Below are 24118 nucleotides of genomic sequence, written 5' to 3' on the forward strand. Positions count from 1 at the left end.
TTTAAAAAAATCTCCCTTTCATTAATTTTTTCACAGAAATATATAATATATATTTTATATATATATATATCATTTCACTAATACTAAACATGTACTTAAGTTACATATTAGCATGTATTTCTTTTAACTACTTCACACAATTAATAGAAACAAAAAAAAACCCAAAAAGCCTGTAGCCCAAATAGAGCCTAAATTAACAATGTAATAATTCCAAACTGTGACAAAAACATACTTACATGAAACAGCATTGAGAACTTCAATACCAGAAGTAGAATCTCATTTTGCACTTCCACTCTGGCAAGCTCTAAGCCTCAGCTGAGTGACTCTTAGAAAAAGCTCATATTGTTTCTGCTCATCAAAGGCAACAGTTTTGTGATTTGGTTCACAGGAGACCATTTATTGCCAACTCAAATTGTTCCAAAAACACACCACCTTTTCTGCTTGGGTTGTTTGGGTTTTGGTTTTTTTTTTTTTTTTTCTTTTTTTCTTTTTTTTTTTTTTCCTTTTCCTTCCCTCCCTCCAGATTAGGCAAGTGTTTAAAAAAAAGTGTAATTACAATTTCAATAGTGACTTCTTTTAACTTCTCAAGCATATCTCATCAACAGGATATACAGTACAGTTCAGAAGAGTAAACATTTGTAAAGGAAGCAGACAACTTTTTCAACCAACAGACACAATTTCTTGCTGTATTTATGCTGAACTCTCCTTTGAACATGGACAGGTTATGAAGTTAGTTTTCTTCTTCGGTACAACATGGACACAGGACTGGTACAACCCGGGCTGGTTTGGCTGCTGTTGGAGCTAAGGACAGCTCTGGAGCCGTGGTCCTGCCATCCATCCCCCTTCATCATCTCGCGTAGCGCTTAATGTAATCTTCAACTTTATTGCGAAAGTCCTCCTGGAGGGAAGCACAGCAGGGTTACCCGGGCACAGCAGGGATGGGCTCCCAGGGCAGCGAGCTGCTGGAGCCCCACGCTGCCTCTGCCAGCTGCCCCCAGCTCTCCCCAAGTCCTTACAGTGAGTGCTCCACAGAATCTCCACTGGGCAATGAAGTGGAAGAGTCTGTCTGCCATTACCAGCTACAGCTTAGGTGCACAAAGCCTGCCTGCTATTCCGTAACTTCTGTATCCTGGGAAAACCACAGAGTTCTGGTAGTTTGTGCTTATAAAGCACAGAGATGCTGAGCAAGAGAAATTCTGACATGGTGTGATCCCTGTGCAAGCAGGTCTGCCAGGCAGACACCACATTCCTGGCATGTTACTCTCCCAGCCTGGTATTAAATATGTTCGCCCCAAACACACCAAGGGGCCTGTGCTCCAGAGTGCATTCTGCTGCATTTCCAGCTCCCATTTTTGTGTGCTGCTAGAATATAAAGCAGGAAAACGTGGGAAGTTTATGTACTCACATCTGTTGAAAAAGAAAACAACTGAAAAAATGCACGCAGTAGATGAGGAGGTTATGAACACTGTCCTGGTACACTGGAGATGCCTGGAGAGCAGAGGCCATGGAAGCACTGAAATCTTCTACCAAGGCTCTGCTTTTACTAGGAAGGGCACAAAATCCCACTGCCACGACCCATAGGAGCACAGCAAGGCATGGTCCTGCTTCAAACAATGTCACTTGTCAGCTCCAGGTTTGCCAATACATAAAATGATGCCTTTCAAACACATCCCAAGTGTCTTGGCACAGACCACCCAGAGCTAGATATCACAGCACACCAGGAAGGGGCACTAATATGACCTCTGTGCCTCAGTCAAGCTTGAAACACAACAATATTTCCCTGGCTCCAACACCACGCTTCAAACACTTAAGATCAGCTCCCCCCTTGTGAAGGTTTGGCTTTCTGCTGTTGAGTTTTTCCACCAGTGAAGGGATAAAGGTTATCCCATGGTTAAAATCCAAAAGGATCAAAGAAAACCTATGACCCATGAGAAACTGTGATTTCATTTTCAGCTGATTTATGGACTTCTGTGATGCACTCAAAGTGCAAAGTGCTCAGAATCTCAATGGAACTTAAGGCCAGAAATATCCTATTACAAACAGGGCTGCAGAAATCCCAGTCCTCATTAGGAACAGGCTGCCTGCTCTTCTTTGGTCCAATATGGCAACTACTAATGGCAATAGTGTGTGTAGTGACTTTCCCACTCTGCTGCAAGCCCACCCGTTTCCACACTTATCCAGCTGTGTGCTATGTTAAAAACTGAACACTACAAAGCTAATGCCATCTTCAGCTGCAATAAAGTTCCCAAACCCAGGCAATTTCAATCCATAGATGCAGGTTATGATTGCTGTGGTGCAAACTGAATTCACTGAGGGCTTCTTGCACATTGTTTCCTGTGGGAAATGGATTTGTAGAGAATTCTCCAAGCCTGACAGAAGGCTCACAGATCTGTATGTAAACCTTGAGATAAGAAATGCTGACTTAGAAATGCCATGGAACAGGACAGACATTCTTGAGAGAGAAATGGAACTAGAAATGAGTTCAAAGGATGGCCTTGCAAATAAACTAGATGCTTTGGAGAAACAGAACTATGAAAGATGCACTGGAGTAGGACCCACGAGGGGTAATTTTAGATGATTGGCTTTAAGGCATCTACAGCGAGGTGTGGCAAAAGCTGATAGGCCAAGAAACACTTATAGGGTATTGTAATTAAAAAACAGCTTCTGATTGTCTTGGGTGAATTATAACATCTGTAATGTCTCACCCTTCTCATGAGACTGGAAATGGAATAAAAAGTTTTTAAAACACCTCTCAGTTGCCACATCTATGGTCAGGAAAGGGCATAATCTGAGTTTCCCACTCCTGTGTTTCTCCAAAAGAAGGATCACTACAAGGAACTGAGCATAGGGCTGGGAAACAGCACTGGACACACACACCTGTACAACATCCAAGACCAGGGCAGTGCAGACAGCTCAGAGCATCCTTGGCTTTTCCCTCTGTCCCTACTGAGTTATTTATTGCACAGGGAACTGGGCTCTCACAGTGCCTAAGAGAAGCAAGAGCTCAGTGAGGAAGGCAGAAGGCCCCAGGAAGGCCATTGTCACTCAGCAGCCCGGGCTGAAGGAGCTGTGCTGTTGGCAGGGATGCATTCACAGCGTGTGTGTGTGTGTGTATGAACAGGAGGGGCTCAGCCCAGAGCTGCAATATTCCATCCTCACCTGCCATATGGCTCCTGATTAATGGGGGACACTTCTCTCTGGGCACAGCTGCTTATGTGCAACACTGAATAATCAGAGGCAAAAAAAAATCAGCAGAGCAGGATGTACCCTGCATTATAAAGAGGCAAAATCCTGCTAGAAATGAGAAGGAAAAGGATTCCTCACATCCCTTCAAGGACATAACATGTCCCACAGAAAGTGTCCTCTGTGTTTAAACAAAGATGTTTGGTTTGTACAAAGAGGTTTAATAAATAACCTTTACATGAATAAACATACATAAAATAAACAGGACAGGGGACAATGATCTTAAATGGATAGAGAGAAGGTTTAGATGAGGTATTAAGGAAGGAATTCCTCCCTGAGAGGGTGGGCAGGCCCTGGCACAGGGTGCCCAGAGCAGCTGGGGCTGCCCCTGGATCCCTGGCAGTGCTCAAGGCCAGGCTGGATGGGCTGGGAACAGCCTGGGACAGTGGAAGGTGTCCCTGCCCATGGCAGGGGTGGGACTGGATGAGTTTTGGGGTCCCTTCCAACCCAAACCATTCTGGGGTTCTGTGATTGTATTTAAGAGCACTTGGGAGAGGATCTGTAGAGCCTCAACCCCAGAAGAGAATTCCATTCTACCCTCTCCAAAAGCATGTAGAAACACACACTCAAGAACTAGGCACTGTTTCAAAAACTGACATTTGACCTGATTTGGCAGCTCTGGGAGAGGAGACTTAATTTTTTTCAACTGTTTATACTGCACCAAGTTACGCTTATTAACTGCTTGTCTTTTATTAAGCTTTTAATTTGTAATTTGCTCAGTTATCCAAAGCAAACACAATATTTTGGTGACAGCTACAAGAGCAGTCTGGAAAAGTTCTGAGGGAAACTCCCTTGGGAATCTTTTTTATTTATTTAAAACAAATTATGTATAAGGATTACCCAAAAATAAAATTTAAAAATATGTATTATAAAAAAAAAGAACAAAAACAAAACCCCAAGCAAACTTAGCTCATTTATTACCCTTAACATACCCTCTACTGGTACTTCACACCCTGCACTATTTGGAAAGTCCCTGTAGGAAAATGTGCAGTTTAACACATCTGTCCCTCCACTATGGCTACAGCCAGCAGATACTGTGATGAACTTTCTGATCTACCTTCACATCCTTCAGATGCACAATCCTGCCAAATTCAAATGGAGATAGAAGAGGATCACAGATAACTGCTCCTGCCCTTCCCTCTCCTGTGCTAGTAACCCTAATAGTAGCAATTATTTTTTTAAAAGCAGCTCTATTTTAACAGAACACTATCTCAACATTTATTACCAAGGTTAAATTCCAAACAACTTCTGCTAGGACCTGACTTGTAGGTCTGAAGTCATTAGGAAAGAGGACTTCTGAGCAGCAGTAAAATGGCATTCATTACTCAGCTCAGCCAAGGCTTTAGGATTTAATAACCAGGTAGATCTACCCATTAGCTCTATAAATTATACTGAAAGCCACCTTTTCTTTCTTTTCCCCTTTGCATAAAATAATAAGTATTCACACCCATCAACCTCCACACATCCCCTCCCATTTAAGAAGGAGGTGAATGAAACCTTTGAGTAGTACAGAAATCTCAAGTATGAGGTGGTATTTTACAATTCTTGTTCCTGCCTTCCTCTCATTTTCCTCTCATTGTTTTGTTTAGCTCAGTCTCTACACAGTGTGAAGAGTTTCCCAAGCTCTGTAATTAAATTTTAGTTCTCAGAAGAAAGAGAAGAGTGGGGGTGAAAATCCTATACAAAGGTATCTCTGCTTAGCAGGTGCAGTCAAAGTCACATCCATTTTCATGGCCTGTGATCCCAACTGCAGATTTTTAAAATTCTCCTAGACACCAAGCAATTGTCATTTTGCAAAATGATGAGGAAATGCTTTAGCAGATTTCTTAGTAGCCAAGTCCTAAGGGGGGGGGGGGAAAAGGTGAAATTTTTACTGCAGGAAAAAAAACAAACGACCAAAGCCAGAACACACCACTGCAGCTATTTGGAAAAGTGCACCATTGTGAGGAAGACAAGAAACACTAAGGTTTGGACTTTTTCTTTTTTTTTTTAAATATCTGCACACAGAGGTAGATTACAGAACTGGTGTGGGAAGCACTGACCTGCCTGCCAGGACAGAAAGAAGCTGAAGATGCCTTGCAGAGACACAGCAATTCATTGACACACTGAACACACTGCACTTGTTTAAGATTTCACATCTTAAGCAGGAACCATTTCCCTCATGCTTCCACAAGTTTTGTGCTGTCTGCCACTGGAGAAAGATAAAGGGAGACAAGGACTCTCTCAAGTTCCTAGATTAGATAAATACACCTAAATCCTGTTTGTGCAAAACCAAGAGAATTGAATCAGATGAAGAGAGCAAAGCAGCTTCCCAAAGAAAATGGTGCCCTGGATCAGATGCAATGTGAGTCCAAAACCCTGCGGGAGCTGGATGGAGATGGAGGCCTGGAGAGTCCTCTGGGGCCAAAGGGATTTGCCCACACTGCCACAGGTCTCTTATTGCCATTTAAGGTTTCACCTGGGCTGCTGAAAACAGAAAATGGGAATTAACCCAGGGAGCAGAGACTGCTGGGTGCCTCAGTCCAGGAGTCCCCTCTGCTCCTCCAAGGCTGGCCCAGGCAGTGATCACCTTGCCAACTATGGCAAAGGGTTACACAAAAGCCCTGCAGGAAAATTACCTGAATTATCCCCATTACTCTGAGGTCAACCTCCTCTGGGCTGCAAACACACTTCCACCCATGAGGATGCCACTCATTCCCAAGAGAGTCCTTGTCCTTGGGATGCAGATCTTGATGGATGAATCACAAGCACAGAGGAAATGGGAGCTGCCTGGCTCTGGCCGGAGGGTTTTGCAAGTCAGGCTCTACTCGAGGCAAATGATGTTCAAACTACCCTGGCAGGGCAGGTGAGGCATGTGGGGAACACAGTTCCAAGAGCTCCTATTCCCTGTGAACAGCCCTGCCATAGGTCCTCTTTCAAAAGCCATGGATGTCTCTGGAGGATGCAAAGCAAAAGCTTTCCTTTTGAGCCACTTAGCTGCCTGAAGCGTCTAAAACAAAAGCTTTCAAACATCTGCATTTCTTCCACATTACCTCAGCAAATCAAACCATCTGCAAAAGCTTAATCAACTTTGCTGAACCTGAGAGAGGCTCCTTCCATAATCAAAGTGTTATGGAAGATGGGTAATGGTTGCTATAAATACTTGCAGCATTAGAAAAGTAAAGGTTTTCCTATTTACATCTGTTAGCACAATTAGCAGCTGTGCTGTTGCTCATTTGCACATGCCATTTAATGCACTTTATGCTCGCTGGGAAAAGCTTTCAAAGGCTGTAACAAGGACACAGAACAAAAAATGGGGAGGCAATCCAAGAAAAACCCCAGTGCAGCTCTGTAAATGCAGAAATGCTGCAGAAAAACAAAGACGTATTCCACCACGGCTGCCACGGTTTCAGTGAGAACAACAAACACCAAACAGGGTTGTTGGGGGAGCAGAGGAAGTGAAGGATTTACTGCAATAAATATGGAGATAAATAAATGCAATGACTCACAGGGAGAATTGTTATGAAAAGATGTTTTTGGACTGGGATGGAACTGTTGTTCTTAATAAGCCATTAAGCTGTAATCAGAGAGCAATAAAAACCCCACAACAAAAGTTAAACAGCTTCCAAAAAACCACATCAAGCTTGAAAGCCTTTTGGGACTACATTCTTTTCCAGTGTGGTAAAAGCTTGGAAAGCTGAGGTTAGCCAAAGGTAAAGATCTACTTCAGTTCTTCAGATACACCTTGTGGGTGAATTTAATTAAAATAATTCTTCATTGTTTCATAACCCCTCTGGAAGAAATCTGGGAAGAGATACTTGATTCAGTAACCAAGAATAAAGCTGAGTTTCTTATTTCACCTGAAGAAGGTTAAAAGCACCATCACACTTTCATCACTGCAGTTTTGTATTGCTGTAAATAAAAAAGTCTTCACACAAATATCTGGAAATAGGAAGAGAGATTTCAGGATGTCAAGGGCTGGTGCAGGGCTAGCAGTTTAAACCAAGGGATGGGGTTAAGTGGAAAACCTCATGTTAGACCAAGGACAGAGACAGATCCCAGCCTAGAGGAAACAAGCACAGTAAGGCTGAGACCGTGTTGATTTAAGCAATAACATTAACTCAAATATTCTACAATGCAAACAACATAAAAAAGTTCCTGACAAAGCCAGCTTGAAGCAAACATAGTGAGAGCCAGCTCTGGGTGAGCTCTGTTGATGTCTGGGTATTGACCAGTATGAACAGCCCTTCTGCTCTCCCAGAGCCATCAACAAAAGTTTTTGACAAAGTCCTACACCAAACAGGGTGAAAATGAAAACATTAATTTGCAACCTACATTCCTGGACCCAGACCAAAATTCAAAAGCCTGAGAAGTTCCTGGTTTTAAACCAGTATTTTTTTACAGTTTCTATGGGTACAGAAGTAGTTGCACCACCCCAAACAGTTTTCTAACACAGCCATGGATCTCACGATAAACTCTCAGGAACTTCCCTTTTTTCACTGTAATTTCGCACTAGGAAAGACTGTGACCTCTCAGACTTCACATCAGAGTAATTCCAAAATCGTGTGGAGGAGTTGAAAATGAGAAATCCAGTTTGAAGATGAGCTGAAAACAACTAAAAATGGTAAGAGGTAATCCAAGGAAATGTTATGAAAAGCAGAGCAGAATGCATGCAAGCAGAGCAGTGTGACAAAGTACATAATTTTACCATGAATTTTACAATGTGACTCTTTCTGTATGCCTTGAGAATTAATAATTCACAATGAAGAAGCAGTACTTCAAAGACTTGATCTCCATTACTTCTTCAGCAATTTTAACAGCATATCTTGCTTTAATGTTGGGAGTAAGAGCCAACAGCAACGAAAATGAAAAAAAAAATGCACAAAATCCCCTAAAAATTCATACATGCAGCAATGTGCCCACTAATTACTTCAAATGCGGCTAAAAAGGGAAGAGGAAAAAAGGTAACTGCAAGTAAAAACATGCAGCTCTTGTGATCAGTAGGAAGCAATGAACACCCTGTGGTGTTTGAATAGCTTGTGGGGAGGTCTCTTTACCAAAATAAAACCTCAGTGTGCAAGAGTCTAGAGCCCTACAGCCAGGGAATGCCTAGCACATGCAAGAAAGGCCTTTATGAGACAAATTTAGCATGGAAAGACAGCAAAATGTGACTGCTCACAGATCTGCAGATCTCAGCACCACTCCCCTGGCACTTTTTACCACCTCAGCCTGAGCAGCAGCCAAGAGCAGAGCAAAGCCTGGGGTCTGCTCCAAGCTGGATGTTCCCACAGAGCCCACCTGGAGCTTTCCTGGAGGCTCCCTCCCAGCCCAGCCTCTCTGCTGGTGCCAGTTTTGGTGACAGCTACAGGAACTGGATGTAAAGACTCTGCTGCTCCGTCAAATCTGATGGAAATCCACGTGTGTGTTTAAAAGCTCCAGGGATTGATGGGGAGGCTAGACAGATGGACGGCATAACTGCGTAAGCCTTGTTCCTCTGCCAAAAACAAACACTACAAAGCAAAGCAATTGCCAAAGGTTCACTTCAGTGAAGCTCCAGGACAAAGTGATTCGGGAAGGATCAGGTGAAGGGGGAGTGGGGGAGTGAACCTGCTGAAAGGCCGAGCTCAGGGGGCCATGAGCAGTGGCAGAGTCACTGCCACCCCCAGAGGTGACTCTGTAAAATACCTCCTAGAAATATCTCAAAGATGAAGTGCTGGAAAAGCTACAGCTACAGAGCAAACACCCCCTCTAATGTGATTCAGAATCTCACTTGGTTCTGCTGGCCCTGAGCAAGAGAGAACAAAGATATGTTTCTATCACATCCTTTAACTTACATTACATTAAAACACAAGATTCTTTTCATACAACCTGACAGCTGCCTTGCCAAGTTTTCCAGAGGCTCCTTACTTTCATCATTATCCATAATTTTATATTTCTTCAAATTATTCTGCTGCTGTTACAAGACTATCAGACTGACAGACTCCAACTTTCATCAGAGAAGTGAAAGGATAGAAAACAGAGAAGCTTTAAAAGCAGCAGTGGCAGTGGGTTGACACATCTGTCCACAGGACAGTGATGTACCAAACACAAGAACATTTTGTTAAAAAGATAGTTTTTAGTCTTGGTGTATGGAGGAGGAAAACATCAGGCTCGTCAACTCAGTACTTCTTTCACCCTTAGCTCCACAGAAGTCCTGTTCTACACCTAATTGCTATTATCTTGTATTTCAGTATGTTCAAGACCACATAGTTTAGTTTATAATATATGGACGGATTCCTTTCCCTCCCCTAAGCAATTACATTTCTACAGTCTAGGAAACTTTAATCATAAATTTACTTTAAACCTGAAGTGCCTGCAGTTCTGAATCTCTCCACTCAAAATAATTGACATTAATCACAGTAAATCAATTGCTTCTATGGCTAAGGCATAACCTTTCTTTTCCTTTTCACCTATTTTAGCAACTATCTGTACTCTAATGCCTTGTTCAGTGTATAACCATCCTGAGCAAACCTTTGCTTCTATTTTTAACAAGATGGCCACGGACTTTAATCCCACATGAAAGAAAATTTCCTTTCAGCCCACGAATTATAGATGGGATTGCCAGTAGAATACAGCAAATAGATCATGGATGAGTGGCCACTCATCCTAAGCCACTGCCAACTGTGATGAGAGCTCCCCCTGAGCAGCACAAGGAGAATGGTTTCAAAAACCCTGGTGGAGCCTCTTTCTGTCAGTGTCAGGCAGTGCCAGAGGCTTCCCAGGAGAGGGAAGGCTTATCTACTCAATTGTGACACTGCCAGTGACTCAGACCTTGGTCTCACACTGAGCTCCTTGCCAAACATTCTTTACTCTCTTTAGCACAAGGCTGGAGGGCTGAAGTTTCCAAGACGTAGCAGAGAAAAGCCCTGGGATGAGAGTCTCAGCTGTGAGTGCAGACAGTGCAGTCCAGCACTGATTTAAGCCACAGCCCAACCTCAGTGCTGAGAACCAGAACAAGGATTTACTTTGCAGGCAGATTAAAAGAATAAAAAGTAGAATGTCAAGATTAAAAGGTGGTTACTTCTTCCCTTGTGCATTTTAGCTTATGTGGGCAATGGGAACCTTTGGCACCTGTGAGTACAAAGGGCAGCACAGCAGAGAAAAGTGGTCGCTACTTATTCCTTCAAAAGAGATCCTGTCAGAGCACAGATAAACAGGTGAGAGAGGCTGTCTGTGTAGGAACATCACAGCAAGACTGAGACATGCAAGGAAAGGGTAAGGAACAGAATGCAATTTAAATGTCAGGCTGTTAATCCAGGACTAAGATGATCCAAATGAATGCCCAGCCTCCCACTGCTCCATTGTCCTGCCCGGGATGAATCATTTCCCTCTGCACAGCACTCCAATTCTCATCAGCAAAGTACCAAGCACCACAACTGCTCTCCATCCTTTCAATTTAGTTTGGTTGCCCACCACTGCAATTTGTGGACATCAGATCCCATTCTATTCACACAAAAGTAAGTGTCAACCCTACAAATTCTAGACTAAACCAACTTTAACGACTTCATGATACTGAAAATAAAACAGACACCTATTTTTGTTTAAAGCTGCTTTTCAGTTTATAACAAAAGATATCTAAATGGAATCACAGTGACTACTGAACACTATAAGGAAAATCAGGACAAGGTGAAAAGCTTGGTTTGCATGTAGCCAATGAAGAAAAAACCCCAAATTTGCAGTGGTAAAACATCAATTTTCATTCCTGGCGAAGCAAATACGACCCTTAAACCAAAGGATCATATTTTTTTGCCACCTGTTACATCTTTCAGTGTTACCTACCTATTTAAACTTTGCTGGCAGACATCTGTGAATTTTCAGAGAATACAAAACCCAGAATATTCCAAGTTCACCCAGACCTGGTTTACTCTCTCCCCTACTAAATGAAATCCCCATTTCTTTTTCCAGAGGGATTTTAACCTAGGGGTTCATATGCTCAATATTACTGAAGAGTCCAAAGCAGCTGTTGTTTTCTGCACCGAGCCCTGGAAGGGCTGGGGGAGTTAAAAGGGCTGTTTTTGAATTGAGGGTTATGTTAATACCCCAGCAGGGTTAGATGGTGCAGGAATGTGAGAAACCCAGCTCCCTGAGCTCACATTTCACTTCTGGGGAGCACACACCCCAAGAGGCTCTTCTGGCCAGCAGCACCATTAAAACTTGTTTCTGTTGATGCAGTAAAAGCAGCTGCCCAATGCTGCAGGATAAAATCTCTGAAATCCAAGCACACAGAGGGCCTGACCAGGAGCTGACATGGTGGAGAGCTCTAACTAATCACAGGAGGGGTCGTGTGATAACCACCATCCTTATGGCATTCCAGATGAGGAAACCCAGGGGGATTCTGGATTAAAGGGCTCTGATCACACAGGACTGGTAAATTGTTCCTGCAGAACTTGTACAAAGTCTGATTTTTTTTTTCCCAGTGCTAAGACAAAATCTGCCAAAATGAATGTGGCTGCCCCATCCCTGGAAGTGTCCAAGGCCAGGCTGGACAAGGCTTGGAGCATCCTGGGATAGAGGAGGGTGACCTATGGCAAGAGGTGGCACTGGATGCTCTGGAAGGGTCCTTCCAAATCACACACATGGAAATTAATTCGGAGGTTACACGGTAAATGTTCTACTACTGAAATAAAGATCTTTCAAGACAGCAGGAAAAAAATATTCTGGCTTGGTAGCTTTTGTTACTGAATTATTCACACTCGTGACAAGGCAGGCAGAACATGATGACAAGCTGAATTTTCACACAGGTTCCTTTCATGTCTGCCAACACAGGGCTGGAGTCCATGCAAAAGCCCCACTCCCTGACAACACCTCACTTGGCAGCTGTAACCAATCCCCTTTTCTCCTGTCACTTTGTCAACATGAATGCAGGCCTAACCCAGCCAACCACCAGCACAGTGCCAGAAATAAATTCCAGAAATTTTTGTTCATTGCTGATTTCCCAACTCCTTTATGCCATGTTCAAGAGGTCCAACTTTGATACTTTGGGTTTTTTAACCCCTCAAAAATAATCCAGCTCAATCTGTTCATGTCTTATGAGAACCTTGTACACACCTCCAGCACCAGCTCAAACACAACAATAATAAAATACTTTAAAAGACAACATTCAAGTAAATGTTTTTGAAGTATTTTTTCTGTTCTAAAGCAAATTTTCCAGCTGCCTTTAGTCATCACTAAACTTTTGACACTTGAGCTTAAAAAATGGTAACAGTAATTATCAGAACTCTTCATATATCACTGTCACTGTTTGAATACAGAACTCTATAGGGATATGTTTGGAGAAAAATTCCAGCTGGCTGCGATGGGAAACCATTTGCAAGGGTGAAAAGCCTGACAAAGAGAACTGGGCTAAAAATAATGCATGAATTAATTAAATGAGCATTATTTCTTAAAAATTCCTTAAGAAAGGCATTAGAGAAAGAAGTTTGCCATTAAAAACCCTTGGAGTGCATTCCCTGGCTGTAATCCAATAAAGAAACATTCAGATAGAAACATGATATCAACTTGGGTCATAGAGGTATTTGACTTTTGAGCCACCCATGTGCTCTGGAATATTAGCAAAAGAAAAGCATTTCAAGTGTTCTGCTTCTTCAGGGACCACTACCCTCCACAATTATCTGGAAAATAAAATTCTTGTTTAGAGCAATTTGTAATGTTTTTTACCACAAATAACATCTCCTCTGAAATGCACAGTCACAGGATGCAGCATCCACAGTCCATGAAATTTTATTATACTTTATATTCTCTAAGTGTTTTATATAAAAATGTGTTTTAGAGAATCTTGGACAATTTTGGTGACTGCTATCCAAACAAGCTGTTTTGCACCCAAATTGGCCAACAATTACTACAGATCAGTGGATAATGTTTCTAATTCCCAGACAGATTTAAGCTTCAAGGAATTAAGCCAAAAATAAACTGGAAAAAAAAAACCCAGAATCTAAGCAGTTTGAAGGTAAGGAAGTGGCAAGGAAAAGACCTGATGTCTTCTGAACAAGAAGAACCCCTGCAGGAGCTAAATATTCAAATATGCCTTTGACATAAAAATTATAAAGATAAAGCAGGTACAACAGAGAAACAAAGAAGCTACTGTAAGATCACTTAAATAAATTATTTTTAAATCCGAGGAAGAAATGCAGAAAATTAATATTTCTTCCCCAAACTTCAGATTTGAATTTTGTGTTAGCTTGCCTGCTTAGAGGATCCTGTGGCACACTGGCATTTATAGCATGCTCTCCATTCAGATGTATCAAATAGCATTTCAAACAGACTGATCTCCTGAGATAAGAAATTACATTAGCAGAAGAAAACCAACTTCAACATGATCAATGATGAGATAAAATAGAATCCAAACATGAAGGCATTATTTAGTTTCAAATGCTTTTCTTCAGCTATACAGAAAAATGAAATTTGAATGAAGACTTAAATCTAAATGTAATTATGCCCTTATTATGTATGAGCACAGAAATAAAAACCCAGGAGAATGAAAGTACAGCTGGCCATGCCATTATTTTGGAGGAGTCTTTAGAAGGATCAGATCTGAAATGACACAGAGGCAGCGAGCTCTGGGACTCTTTAGCTGTCTGAAGGCATCAGCAGTGCAAGGACAAAATTACTCCAAACCTCAGCAGAGATGAAAGGTCCCAAATCTGCCAGCTCCTGTATTTAGCACCCTGGGGAATAACTCTAGAAGAGAGCACCAGGCTCTCAGATTGGTGTTTGATAAAACCTGAGGTGAGACATGAGGACAGGAACCCCTTTCCAGGCAAGAACAAACCAAGAATGAGGAAATCCCTCTTGGTGAAACAAGTTTTACAATCCCAACCTGCTGCTGGTTTCTGGTGGCTCCAGAACTGAGGCAGCTGTGCTGGGCAATGACAGCTTTTGATGCAAATGGAAATTCTGGGGGAGAATTCAACTCGGTGTGTTTCCAAAGGGATGCCTGGAGAGCCTCTACAGAATATCTATATTTATTTCTTACTTTCATTACTTACTTGCTGACAACCTTCTCTTGCCATGGCTCATCTGTTCTCAGGAGGTCCCTGGCCCAGGCCTTGACACTTTGTCAGGTGCTGCTGGTTCTTGCCCAGCTGTCCAGGGGTTTCATGGCATTCCACACTGGTTTGGGTTGGAAGTTCATCCCATTCCACCCTTGCCATGGGCTGGACACCTTCCACTATTCCCAGGCCTTGTTCAGTCTGGCCTTGGACACTTCCAGGGATCCAGGGGCAGCCACAGCTGCTCTGGGCAATGATTGAAAAATTAAGACTCTTCTATAAAAATTCTGAATTGTTTGCTGTTAAAGGACTCTAAAAAACTGCCTACAATTACGAAATGTTATAAAAATTCTTCAGTGAAATCTGTACTCAGCAACTGTTCCGAATTACCAATGGAATTTCTCGTGGAAGTAGCAGTGCTCTCACTAGTGAGGACAACACGACAGTCCTCAAGTAACTTCAGGAAAACGCTCACCCCACAAGACTCATTAGAACAACCTCCAAGGACCACAAGCAACTGAGAGGAGGGACTGGGTATTTTAAGCCAAGTTTCCTAAAGAACTGAGGCTGTGCAGGGCAATTACAATCCTGAGAGGAAACCTTAGGAGGCAGCTTCAGATTCCATAACACCATGAACTTCATAAATCCATCTCCACAGAAACAATCCTGAAATAAAAACTTCATTTTCTTTATCACCCAGAGAAACCTTTACTTAAAATTTAAAAATTATACAAAGAATTGCAGATGTCAATCCAGAGCCTAACTCCTCCACACAAACCTATGCAAAATAATTGAGCATTAAATGCTGCTTTCCAAAGAGGATGCAAATAAAATCAGGGCTCACTGAATTAAGTAAAAAATGTGTTTGAAGTGGGTCCTTGGCAAACACACACCTCTTCCCGTCAGATTTCTCAGCTCTGGCACTTCAGAGCTGCAGGTGAAGATGATAAACTGGATTTTCACAAGGAGGAAGAAAAATTCCCTGCCAAGTGCAATCTATTCCAGTCTTTCACAAGGACAGCACAAAGCACTGAATGCTGACTGATGGGTTCCACTGGGATGGAAAGATCATGCAGGAGGAAAACAACTCAGGGAGATGGAACTCAGCCTCTCCTACAGCTGAAACAACCCCAGCTCACAGGGATGAAAAATAAATGAGTGACTGCTAATCTACAGGATGACAGAAGTGTGCTTGAATTGCACAAATACAGGATAAATATAATTCAAATAGGACACAGCTTTAGGGTTCTTGACACAGCAGGCTTAGGTGAGGAACAAATCTAAGGAATACATGGAAAAACATTTCTACTTTAAACCACACAACTTGTGCAATGAACCTTCTGTTGTGTGTTACACAAATGGCTTTGAAATGGTTTTTTTTGGCAGAAGTGAACAAAACTAGAAAATGTAAAAGCTTTTACATTTTACACTGGGAAATCACAATGTCCTGAGGCAGCTCCCAAACCAGCCATGACAGACGCCATAGAGAAAGTATTTCCTTGATTTTAGCTAATATATCACAGACACAGCACCTCTGCATGAAGAATATCAAGTCCTGAAGAACTAAGCTCACTTGGTTTTTCATTGTTAAGCTCTTCCAGAGCTTGGATCTTCCAAAAGATCCCCATTCTTTCAGTATTCAACCTACCTGGCTGCCACAGAGCAGATCAGTCAAGCTCTGTGTACCTGCTGTATAAAAACCAGCAAATCCTACCATTTTTTAGCTCTCACCATTTTTAAGTGAGTAGTCATTAAAACTTAAACACTTGCTCATTGCTTTAGAATCCATGGAATTGATTGATAATTAATGGTTCTGGCTATCCATAACTACTGACTGACTTCTGTGCTAAATGCAGGGTGCTCCAAGCTCATTAATTAGTAAGAGCTTCTTTAAATTCAGCAAGAAAACTCTTATACCACCAAACTGCTGAGATTGTATCAGTGTGAGAAGACAATGCTGGGTAACTCCTTGCTTAGTTTACATAGAGACATCAACCATTTTTTTATTCTGATTTATTGAACTTTATACCAGGAGAGGATGCTTGTTTATCTTCCAGTGACTGTGACCCAACTGCAGAACAATGTGGGCACCAGGGATGCCCAGCATTTGGGAAAACAGATGTTGCCCAAATTTGTTGTACAGCCTGCCAAAAAATTACTGGCACCTAGTAAGGTGGGTGTGGGAGAAGTGTAGAATGAGTAAAGCTGCATAAACAAACATATTTATTTTTTAAAATAATTTGTAGAAGTGACTTGATACCCACTGACTGAAGGAAGTTGCAAAGGAACTGACAGCTCCTTCCTGGAGCTAAAGGAAGTCCTGAAGGGCTGGAAGCTGAAGCTTGCACTATCAAATATCTCAGGTAAAACAGGCTAATAAAACAATCAATTTATAGAACTTGAGCTCTGAATTTTGTATTATTTTACATCTTAGAACAAGGCTGCTTTTCCAAAAGCTGTGATTATGTGCTCAATTACACACCATAGATTTAATGCAAGAATGGAGAGGAAGGGATCATAAGTGCCCCTTCCACTCTAACACAAATATTCCCAGCACAGCTGTTTCCCAAGAATCAGCAAGAAGAATTTGCTACCTCTGATGTGATTTTTCCAGCATCTGCAAGGGAGGAGCCATTTGTGATGACCTGGAGCTGACCAAAGCCCAGCCTCAGTTCTCAAGAAGCACAAGCAAGGCCTGGGATTAGCTGTTACCCTCTGGGGCAGCCAGGCTCAGCGTGGAATATCAGCAGAGGAATGCCAGGATTTCAGATCTGAAGGGACATCAGTGAAATTCTGAGTCATCTCCCCTGAGAGAGGCACAGGGGACAGCCCTGGGTGCAGTGGTTTGGCTGTCACACTCCCAGGATTCCCCTGCACACAGATGTTTGTGTGCAGAACTGTTTCTGGATGGATGAATTTGCACATCTGTTCATACAGATACTGCACATGCAAACATGTATTACATATCCACTATTTGTATAATCCTATTACACATGCAAACAAGTCTCAGAGGAAAGAAAACTAATTAGCATTCCCATATTAATCCTATTGGGCATTGCAAGTATTTCTTAAGAGCCAGGATGGGACCACAGCAGTCTGACTCCACAACAAAGTGTTCCTATAAAATATGACCTCTCTGCCAGAGGGAAGCAAAAAAACAACTCAGGCTGCAAAGTGCAGCTTTTTCTCTCCGTTGCATTATTTATTCTCTCCACAAAGGCGTATTTGGGTTTTTCTCATATCACCACAAAACACACTACAGAAAATCCACTCCTACCTCATGCTATAAAAGACATATATTAAATTCAGATAAGCTAAAAAAAAAATTAAAATGACATAATATAAATTTTACAGGTACTTATGAAACCACTAGGAGTTTAGTAAACAAAATTGTTTGTTCCCCAAAAAATGGTGATTTAGAAGACTGAAAAAACAGCTCAATTTCATCTTCAACTTCTTCAAACAACTTCCATGCAATTAGTTAATTAGTGTAGCAGTACCTATTTCTGAGGGCTCACCTCTGGTTTTGATGGAGGTGTGTCTTTTAAATCAGGTAGCATTTTCCCTTCTGTGGATTTCCAAGATTTCCAATCTCTCAATGAGGCTGAGAGGTGCAGGACAGCAATTTTAACCACCCAGGCCATGGAGTGGGTTGGGCTTTAAAGTTCCTTCCAACCCAAACCATTCTGTGGTTCCATGCTAAAACAAAACCACCAAGACCCCTCTCTCCCAGAGGAGGTTTGTAGATAATTTTTTCCAGCTTTGCTGTATGTTCTCATCTCAGCCTGCAAACATGGATGAATACCAGAATAGCTACAAGATCTCATTAATGAAAAAATAGCTGGAAAGATGAATTTGCAATCTTGGTATTTCCTCTTGAAAAAATGAGATAAATTAGGTGCACTGCCTGACTGTACTTTCAATGAACTCTTCAAATCAACACTTGCTTACCTGGAAACTTCTGCAATCTTAAAGGTTAACTTTAACAAAAGTGTTGGAAGAGTTTAATTAGAACAAGATGTCTTGAACATACTAGGTGTGAGTTCCATGTGCTTGAGGAATACATCCATGACATGATGGAATTTTGGAGATGGATACAAAGGAGAAATTGGCACTTTTGCTCAGAGGTAAGCAGTACATCTCATTCATGTTCACCAGGCCATGTTCTGCTTTGCTCAGTCCATAATACACACACGAAAATTAAGATCAATAAAAAGAAAATATCAGTTTCCAATCCTGCTCTTTAAACTTGCCCAGATTTCTCCTGGCTTTATAAATACATGCAACATGGAATAGTTCTGAGTAAAAGAGCTGCCTTTGGAAAGATGCGGAGAAAGAGGAGATCTCTTCACAGATCTTCTAAGGCAAAGTTCACTCATGTCACCATGCCAAACCAACTCACCATCAGCATGCTTCACAGCACATGCACAACTATAGGGGAAGTCTCAGACACAAGAAGGGAAAGATTTTGTGGGCCCCCAGCCACATTATGGCCCACAGCCCCAGCACATGGTGACTAACACTGCTGTGTGGAGTTTGCTTTCCCAGAGAAAGCACTTTTTGTTTGAATAACTGGTTGCTGATACAATGAGTCACTCAACTACCTCAAGCAGCAGCTCCAGCACTCTAAAAGGACTGGCTGGGAACTGCTGAGTACAGAATGTGTGCTTGTTTAGGAACAACCTGCCTTAAATAAACCACTGACTCACCTTGTCACGCAAATGATGCTCTGCAGCCTCAATATTCAAAGGATCGTCAAAATTCAAAAGATCCTGGAAAAGAAAGAGAGAACATTGAGGGGCTCCCACTCACTGCATCACCAGGAGCCCAAAGCCTTCAGGAACAAGATAATGGAACAAAGCAAACAGGGCAGCAAGGGCAGTGCCATTTCATCATTGCCTCACTGCCTCACTGGTGCCTCTGCCAAAGGTAAATGCAAATGAGTCATTTGGTAATTGGAAACCAAATCACAGGACAATTAAATGATAACAGCATCAGGGCATTTAAGCCCTTCTGGTGTGGTTCTTATGACACTTCTATCTGGAAGTGAAAGCATTTCTATTGGAAAACTGAATTTTGGAGGAACAGCCAAACTTGCATGAGGCACAATTCCTGTTGATTTTTGTTAGAGGGCAAAGTAAACCCTGAAAAAAACTTCTGCAAATAGTGTGCTGATAAAGAAGGAGTTTCCTTAATTCCGCCTCCACAGAAAATCAATTCCACTCTCTCTTTGAAGAATCCATGTGACCTGGAGTCTGACAGGGAAGTTTCAGTGCTCTGGGAAAAACAAGAGCCTAGAGGAAAAGGAGTGCAAAGATCCTGAGAGCTAAGGACAAGGGGAGTCAGGGAGCAGAAATAGTCCTAACAAACCTCAGGCCTCCCAGTTTAATCTCAAATATTAACTTGGAAGTAGAAAGGGTCTAGGGTTAAAAACAATGGAGAAGAGTAATCATCATTAAAAATAACACAATCACAAGGCTCCTGTTCTGTCTGCAGCCCAGATCTTTCCCCAGTCTAAGGTCAGCCTGTGTGAAGAGTGAAAAACCACTGTCCCACAATGTGAAAGGCTCCTGGCAGTCCCCAGCTCATCTTCAAGCAGCAAAGCCCATGTTTCACTCTAATCAGGACACCAACCCACCTCATTTTCACTCACTTTCTTCAATAAACCCCCCAATGAATCAGCCAGATCAGTGGAATCCCATGCCAGCTTTTCAAAGCCTAATTATTGACAAGAGGCTGGGTTGAGGGGAATCCAGGAGGGAGGCAGAGCTCTCACCAGCCAGGACAAATCCCTGTGGTCCCCTAAGCAGGACCACCCCTCTCTGCAGCTCTTTCCCAATATTTTTATTTTAAGCAGCTCTGCCCCTGAGGATTTTGATCCTTCCACTTACTTGGCATGCACAGGGAGACTGACTGCAAAATGCAATTCACTTTTGCTGGAAAAGCAAATGCTCTCCAAACTCTTACATCAATTTACCAAAGAAGTGTTGAAAAAAAAAACAACTAAGACTTTGGATGCCAGGAAATCCAAGTTTCCTTCTACACTCTGGAGTGCTGGGTAGCCACCACCTTAATGCTGCTCTTTGCTTTCTCCTGACCCTCCCACCCAGCAGCAATGGCTGAGGACAGGAATCCCTAAAAAAAGGTAACTTTTGTAAAGACTTAGCTTCTCTCCACTTTTAGGGCAAAAGCAGCTGTTGCATCCTGCCCTCTCCTCCATTTTCAAGGTGCACCTGCAATTACAGGTTCCTTGCTCCCAAAAATCTTTAAATAAAAGGGGAAGAAATGGGATCCCTGAATAAAATCACATAAATTCTGTGACAAGTTAGGTTTTATGCTAACAAGGAATGAGACTGCAGGACAGTCACTAATTCCTAAATAGGATTTTTTAAAAAGACTAACACCAACACAGTTCTTTCTCAGAGCAGTATGTATTTCTATTTCCTGCAAATCAGCAGGAAGAGTTTCATACTGTGTGGAAGAGCCCAAATAATTTGTTATCAAAATATCCCCTAATATTTCTAACCAAAGCAAAATCCACATACAAAAAGGTGGCATTTCAGACAGTCTGGATGAGTTCCACAAACAAAAGCACAATTTGATTTCATACTTGTCTAACACCCACTGAAGCCAAGGGAAATAATGACCTAAAATTTTACAGGCAACACACAAGGTTGTCATTAGGTGATACTGAAACTAAACCAGGCAGGAAAAAGAAAAGGGAACATGCAAAGTATTCCTTTACTTACAGTAAATAAAGAGTTTAACCCCCAGACGATATCCTGCAAAGAAAAACACAGTTAGACAGGCATTTCAGGAGTTTTGAACAAGTTCACAAACTTTATTTTTCTATTAATCCATGAAATAACTGGGAAAAAAAATCTAGATTATGAGTAATGTTTTACTAATTTAAATCAAAATGTTGAAAAAGCTTTCCCATTTCATGGCCACTTGATATTTAGAAGTCACCAAAACCAAATACTGCATATTCAAACAGAAGTATTGTGTGTATTCCTGTTGCTCCTCCATTCAAGGAGAGGAGTGATTCCTTAGGATATGCCACCAGCTGAAAACTGCACTGCTTATTTTAAAGGCTGGGTAGTGAAAATTATTTTTAACAATAGATTGCTGAATTAAAGAGGGGTCAAACTTGAAACTGTCGAAATATCAGAGAAAAGAGGGTGAGCTGTAGTAGGAGTACAGAGAAATACTATTCTTACATAAGCATATGTCTCAAGTCATTCCACAGCTAAAATGCAAATTTACAATAAAGATAAAGCCTCAAAGTACCAAACTTCCTATGCACAGCAAAGAACTTCAATAAATGAGTGTATTTGAGCTTGCTTCCTGTTCTGGGCCCCGTGCTGAGAGTGTGGACCACAGAAATCCATATCCCTTAAGGACACTGTCCAATTATGCCCTAATGAACAAGACACGATGTCAGCATTCCGCAGCCAACAGCCTCTCATGATCCAATTTCCCTCTGCTCTTGCACAAACAACCCACTCACTTTATCCGCTTTTAAAACATCAAGCTGCCCAGCAGGGATGGCAATGTCAGCCCTTCCAGCCTCAGCACCTTCTCAAGTGTGGCAAAGACAGCAAGTTTCCAATGTGGCAGCACCAACACATAAACTGCACAAAAAGGGTGGCCCAGACATTTAATTCCAGTTATCTGTAAATTTTAAGACTCTAGTGCTAAGCAGTCATCCTCACTCCTAAAGAACAATTCTGCCAGTTCCCTGGCAAGCAGGAGAAATTGAACATTTCAATTTTAATTACTTTATTATTCAGTTATTTCAAAGAAGGGATAGAAATCATCGTTCCACACTTTAAGCTTCTTGCTTGTTCAACTGCTGGAACAGACACCAGGCACAGCAGAGCTCAGGAGAGCATGGTATTAAGAACACCTGTGTTAATTCTTGGGATAAATTATTAGTACAATGCAGTGATGTGCCAAAGTCACAGATTAAAGGAAGATTTGTTTGCATGGAGAGCAGCAAAAGGCAGGAAGGTCTCAATTTTCACTTGATTCTCCCACATCCAGGGATCAGAGGGTGCTCAGCAGTTCTGCGCAACCCCTCTGTGCCCAAAGGTCAGGATCCCATTCCACTGCTGCCCTCCAAGGCTGTGTTGTCCTTCAGGGAGGCAGAGTTGCAGGAAAAAATGACATTTTCAGAAGCTGCCTTCTACCTACACTATGGAACAGCAGGCTGCAGTTGCAGAATGTGCTGCAGAACCACAACACTGCATTCAAACCATCCTGAACAGGTATAAGGTCACCTGAGCACTCTGAGGGCTGGCCATTTCTAACTCCTGAATGCCAAACCTACATTCCCAGGGTTACAAACTCTCCACAGCTGTTCAAACACCTGCATGTCTGAGAAGGAACAAGCCAGGAGCAAGTCAGTGCCTTCCAAAATCCTCAGGAGCTCATCTTCTCCTTACTCTGAGCAGTGCTGACCCCCTGCTCTGACAGAAGCTCCCCAGACACCAGCAGAGCTCCCTGCACACAAAACTCCTTGTCCAATACAAGCTCAAATACTTCACACAAATAAATGCTGCAGCTCAAAAAGGAGAGGTGATATAATAGTTTTCCATTATATAATTAATTGTTCCGGAATTCTTATTTTCTGAACCCTGGTTTTAATGCTTTGGGGTGCTTGACTCATTTGGACTGGTCTTACAGAGTTCTATTAAAAAACAAAGAAGGAAATACCAAATAAAAAACCCAACACAAACTTTTGTACAGGCACAAGTTGTCAAAATGCTGTACATCTCCACTGCCATTCTAGACACGAAAAAGCATAACAATTATTATTATTACTGAATAATTTACTTGTGATAGTCTTAATGCCATTTTTGATGTTTCCATCTATTCAAGCTTTATGATTTGCTGGATTCATTTTATACCCTTGCATGGCTCCATAAGAAATAATGCTAAATTACTACCAGATGACAATTGCTTTTTGTAATGAGCTTGAGGCTAGCCTGGATTTAAATCTAGGATATTGAGAAAGGGAAGTGGGATGGAACAGATGAGCAAAAGTGAAGCAAGTATGTGGTATTTGAAAAACTCAACACTGTTGAACTGCAGAAATAATCACCCTGCACTGCTGACTTCAGCAGAGCTGTTGGCTGCATGCAGATAAGCAGCGGCCTAGGTGCTTGCTTTGGGTTTTCTCGAGGAACTAAAAGGATGTGCAAGCCACTGAAGATCTTGTCAGATTTAACAGCTCAGAAACTTCTGCCCCCCTTCAGTGTAATAAAGCATCAGGCCTGGGTACAAATATTTACTGAATTTGTGGCTTAAATAGCCAGAAAATGATGTTAAGCCCATGTGCAGGAGTTTTTAAAGATGATTTTCACAGGGACGAGTATGGCAGGTGGCCCTGAAAATGTTAATGGTGCACACCTTGACAGTGGTGCACTTCAGTAAGACCCTACTTGTACAAAATCAGACATCTGCACCTGACAAAGCTGCTTCCTTTACAAAGCTGCTTTTCTGAGACTTCTGCTCTGGGTTTAACATCAAAGTTACAGAGGACAAGGGCACCACTGCTGAGGGGCAGCCACAGAGCAAAGCCGAGAGCCTCTGCTATTGTACCAAACCTGCTTTTTGTGATGGACCTGCAGCCTGGGCTGCCAAATTCCTCGAGCTGCTTTATCTGGCTCCTGCTCCAGCCTGCCCAGACTGTCCCTGTGTGGTGCTCCAGAGGTTTGCCATCAGCTCAGATGTCACCTGTGGGTCAGAGTCCAAGGCAGGTCTTGGATATGCAAATGGCTTTAGCTCACATCTATTCTGTTGGCTCAGAGGAGGCAATGATGGTATCTGAAATCAGGAACTGGGGCTCTCAGGCACAGCAGCAC

General features: G+C 42.1%; 1 protein-coding gene across 3 annotated transcripts in view; it reads right to left on the bottom strand.

Moving 5' to 3' along the window:
- Positions 1-455: 455 nt before the first annotated feature.
- The window catches only part of UBE2F (ubiquitin conjugating enzyme E2 F (putative)), a 54014-nt gene continuing 30351 nt past the window's right edge, over positions 456-24118 (bottom strand). For 2 of the 3 annotated variants that reach the window (XM_085585607.1, XM_021536107.4), the window contains 3 exons: positions 20999-21031; positions 18959-19021; positions 456-898 (listed from right to left, as the gene is read on the bottom strand). In XM_085585607.1, coding sequence (XP_085441733.1) covers positions 848-898; positions 18959-19021; positions 20999-21031 — 147 coding nt within the window. In that variant the 3' untranslated portion in view covers positions 456-847. Of the gene's footprint in view, positions 899-16259; positions 17021-18958; positions 19022-20998; positions 21032-24118 lie in introns of those variants that run through there. The other variant, XM_085585606.1, reaches the window with a different exon arrangement.

This window comes from Lonchura striata, chromosome 7 (genome assembly GCF_050655825.1).
Source record: "Lonchura striata isolate lonStrDom1 chromosome 7, ASM5065582v1, whole genome shotgun sequence".
Classification (NCBI taxonomy): Eukaryota; Metazoa; Chordata; class Aves; order Passeriformes; family Estrildidae; genus Lonchura; species Lonchura striata.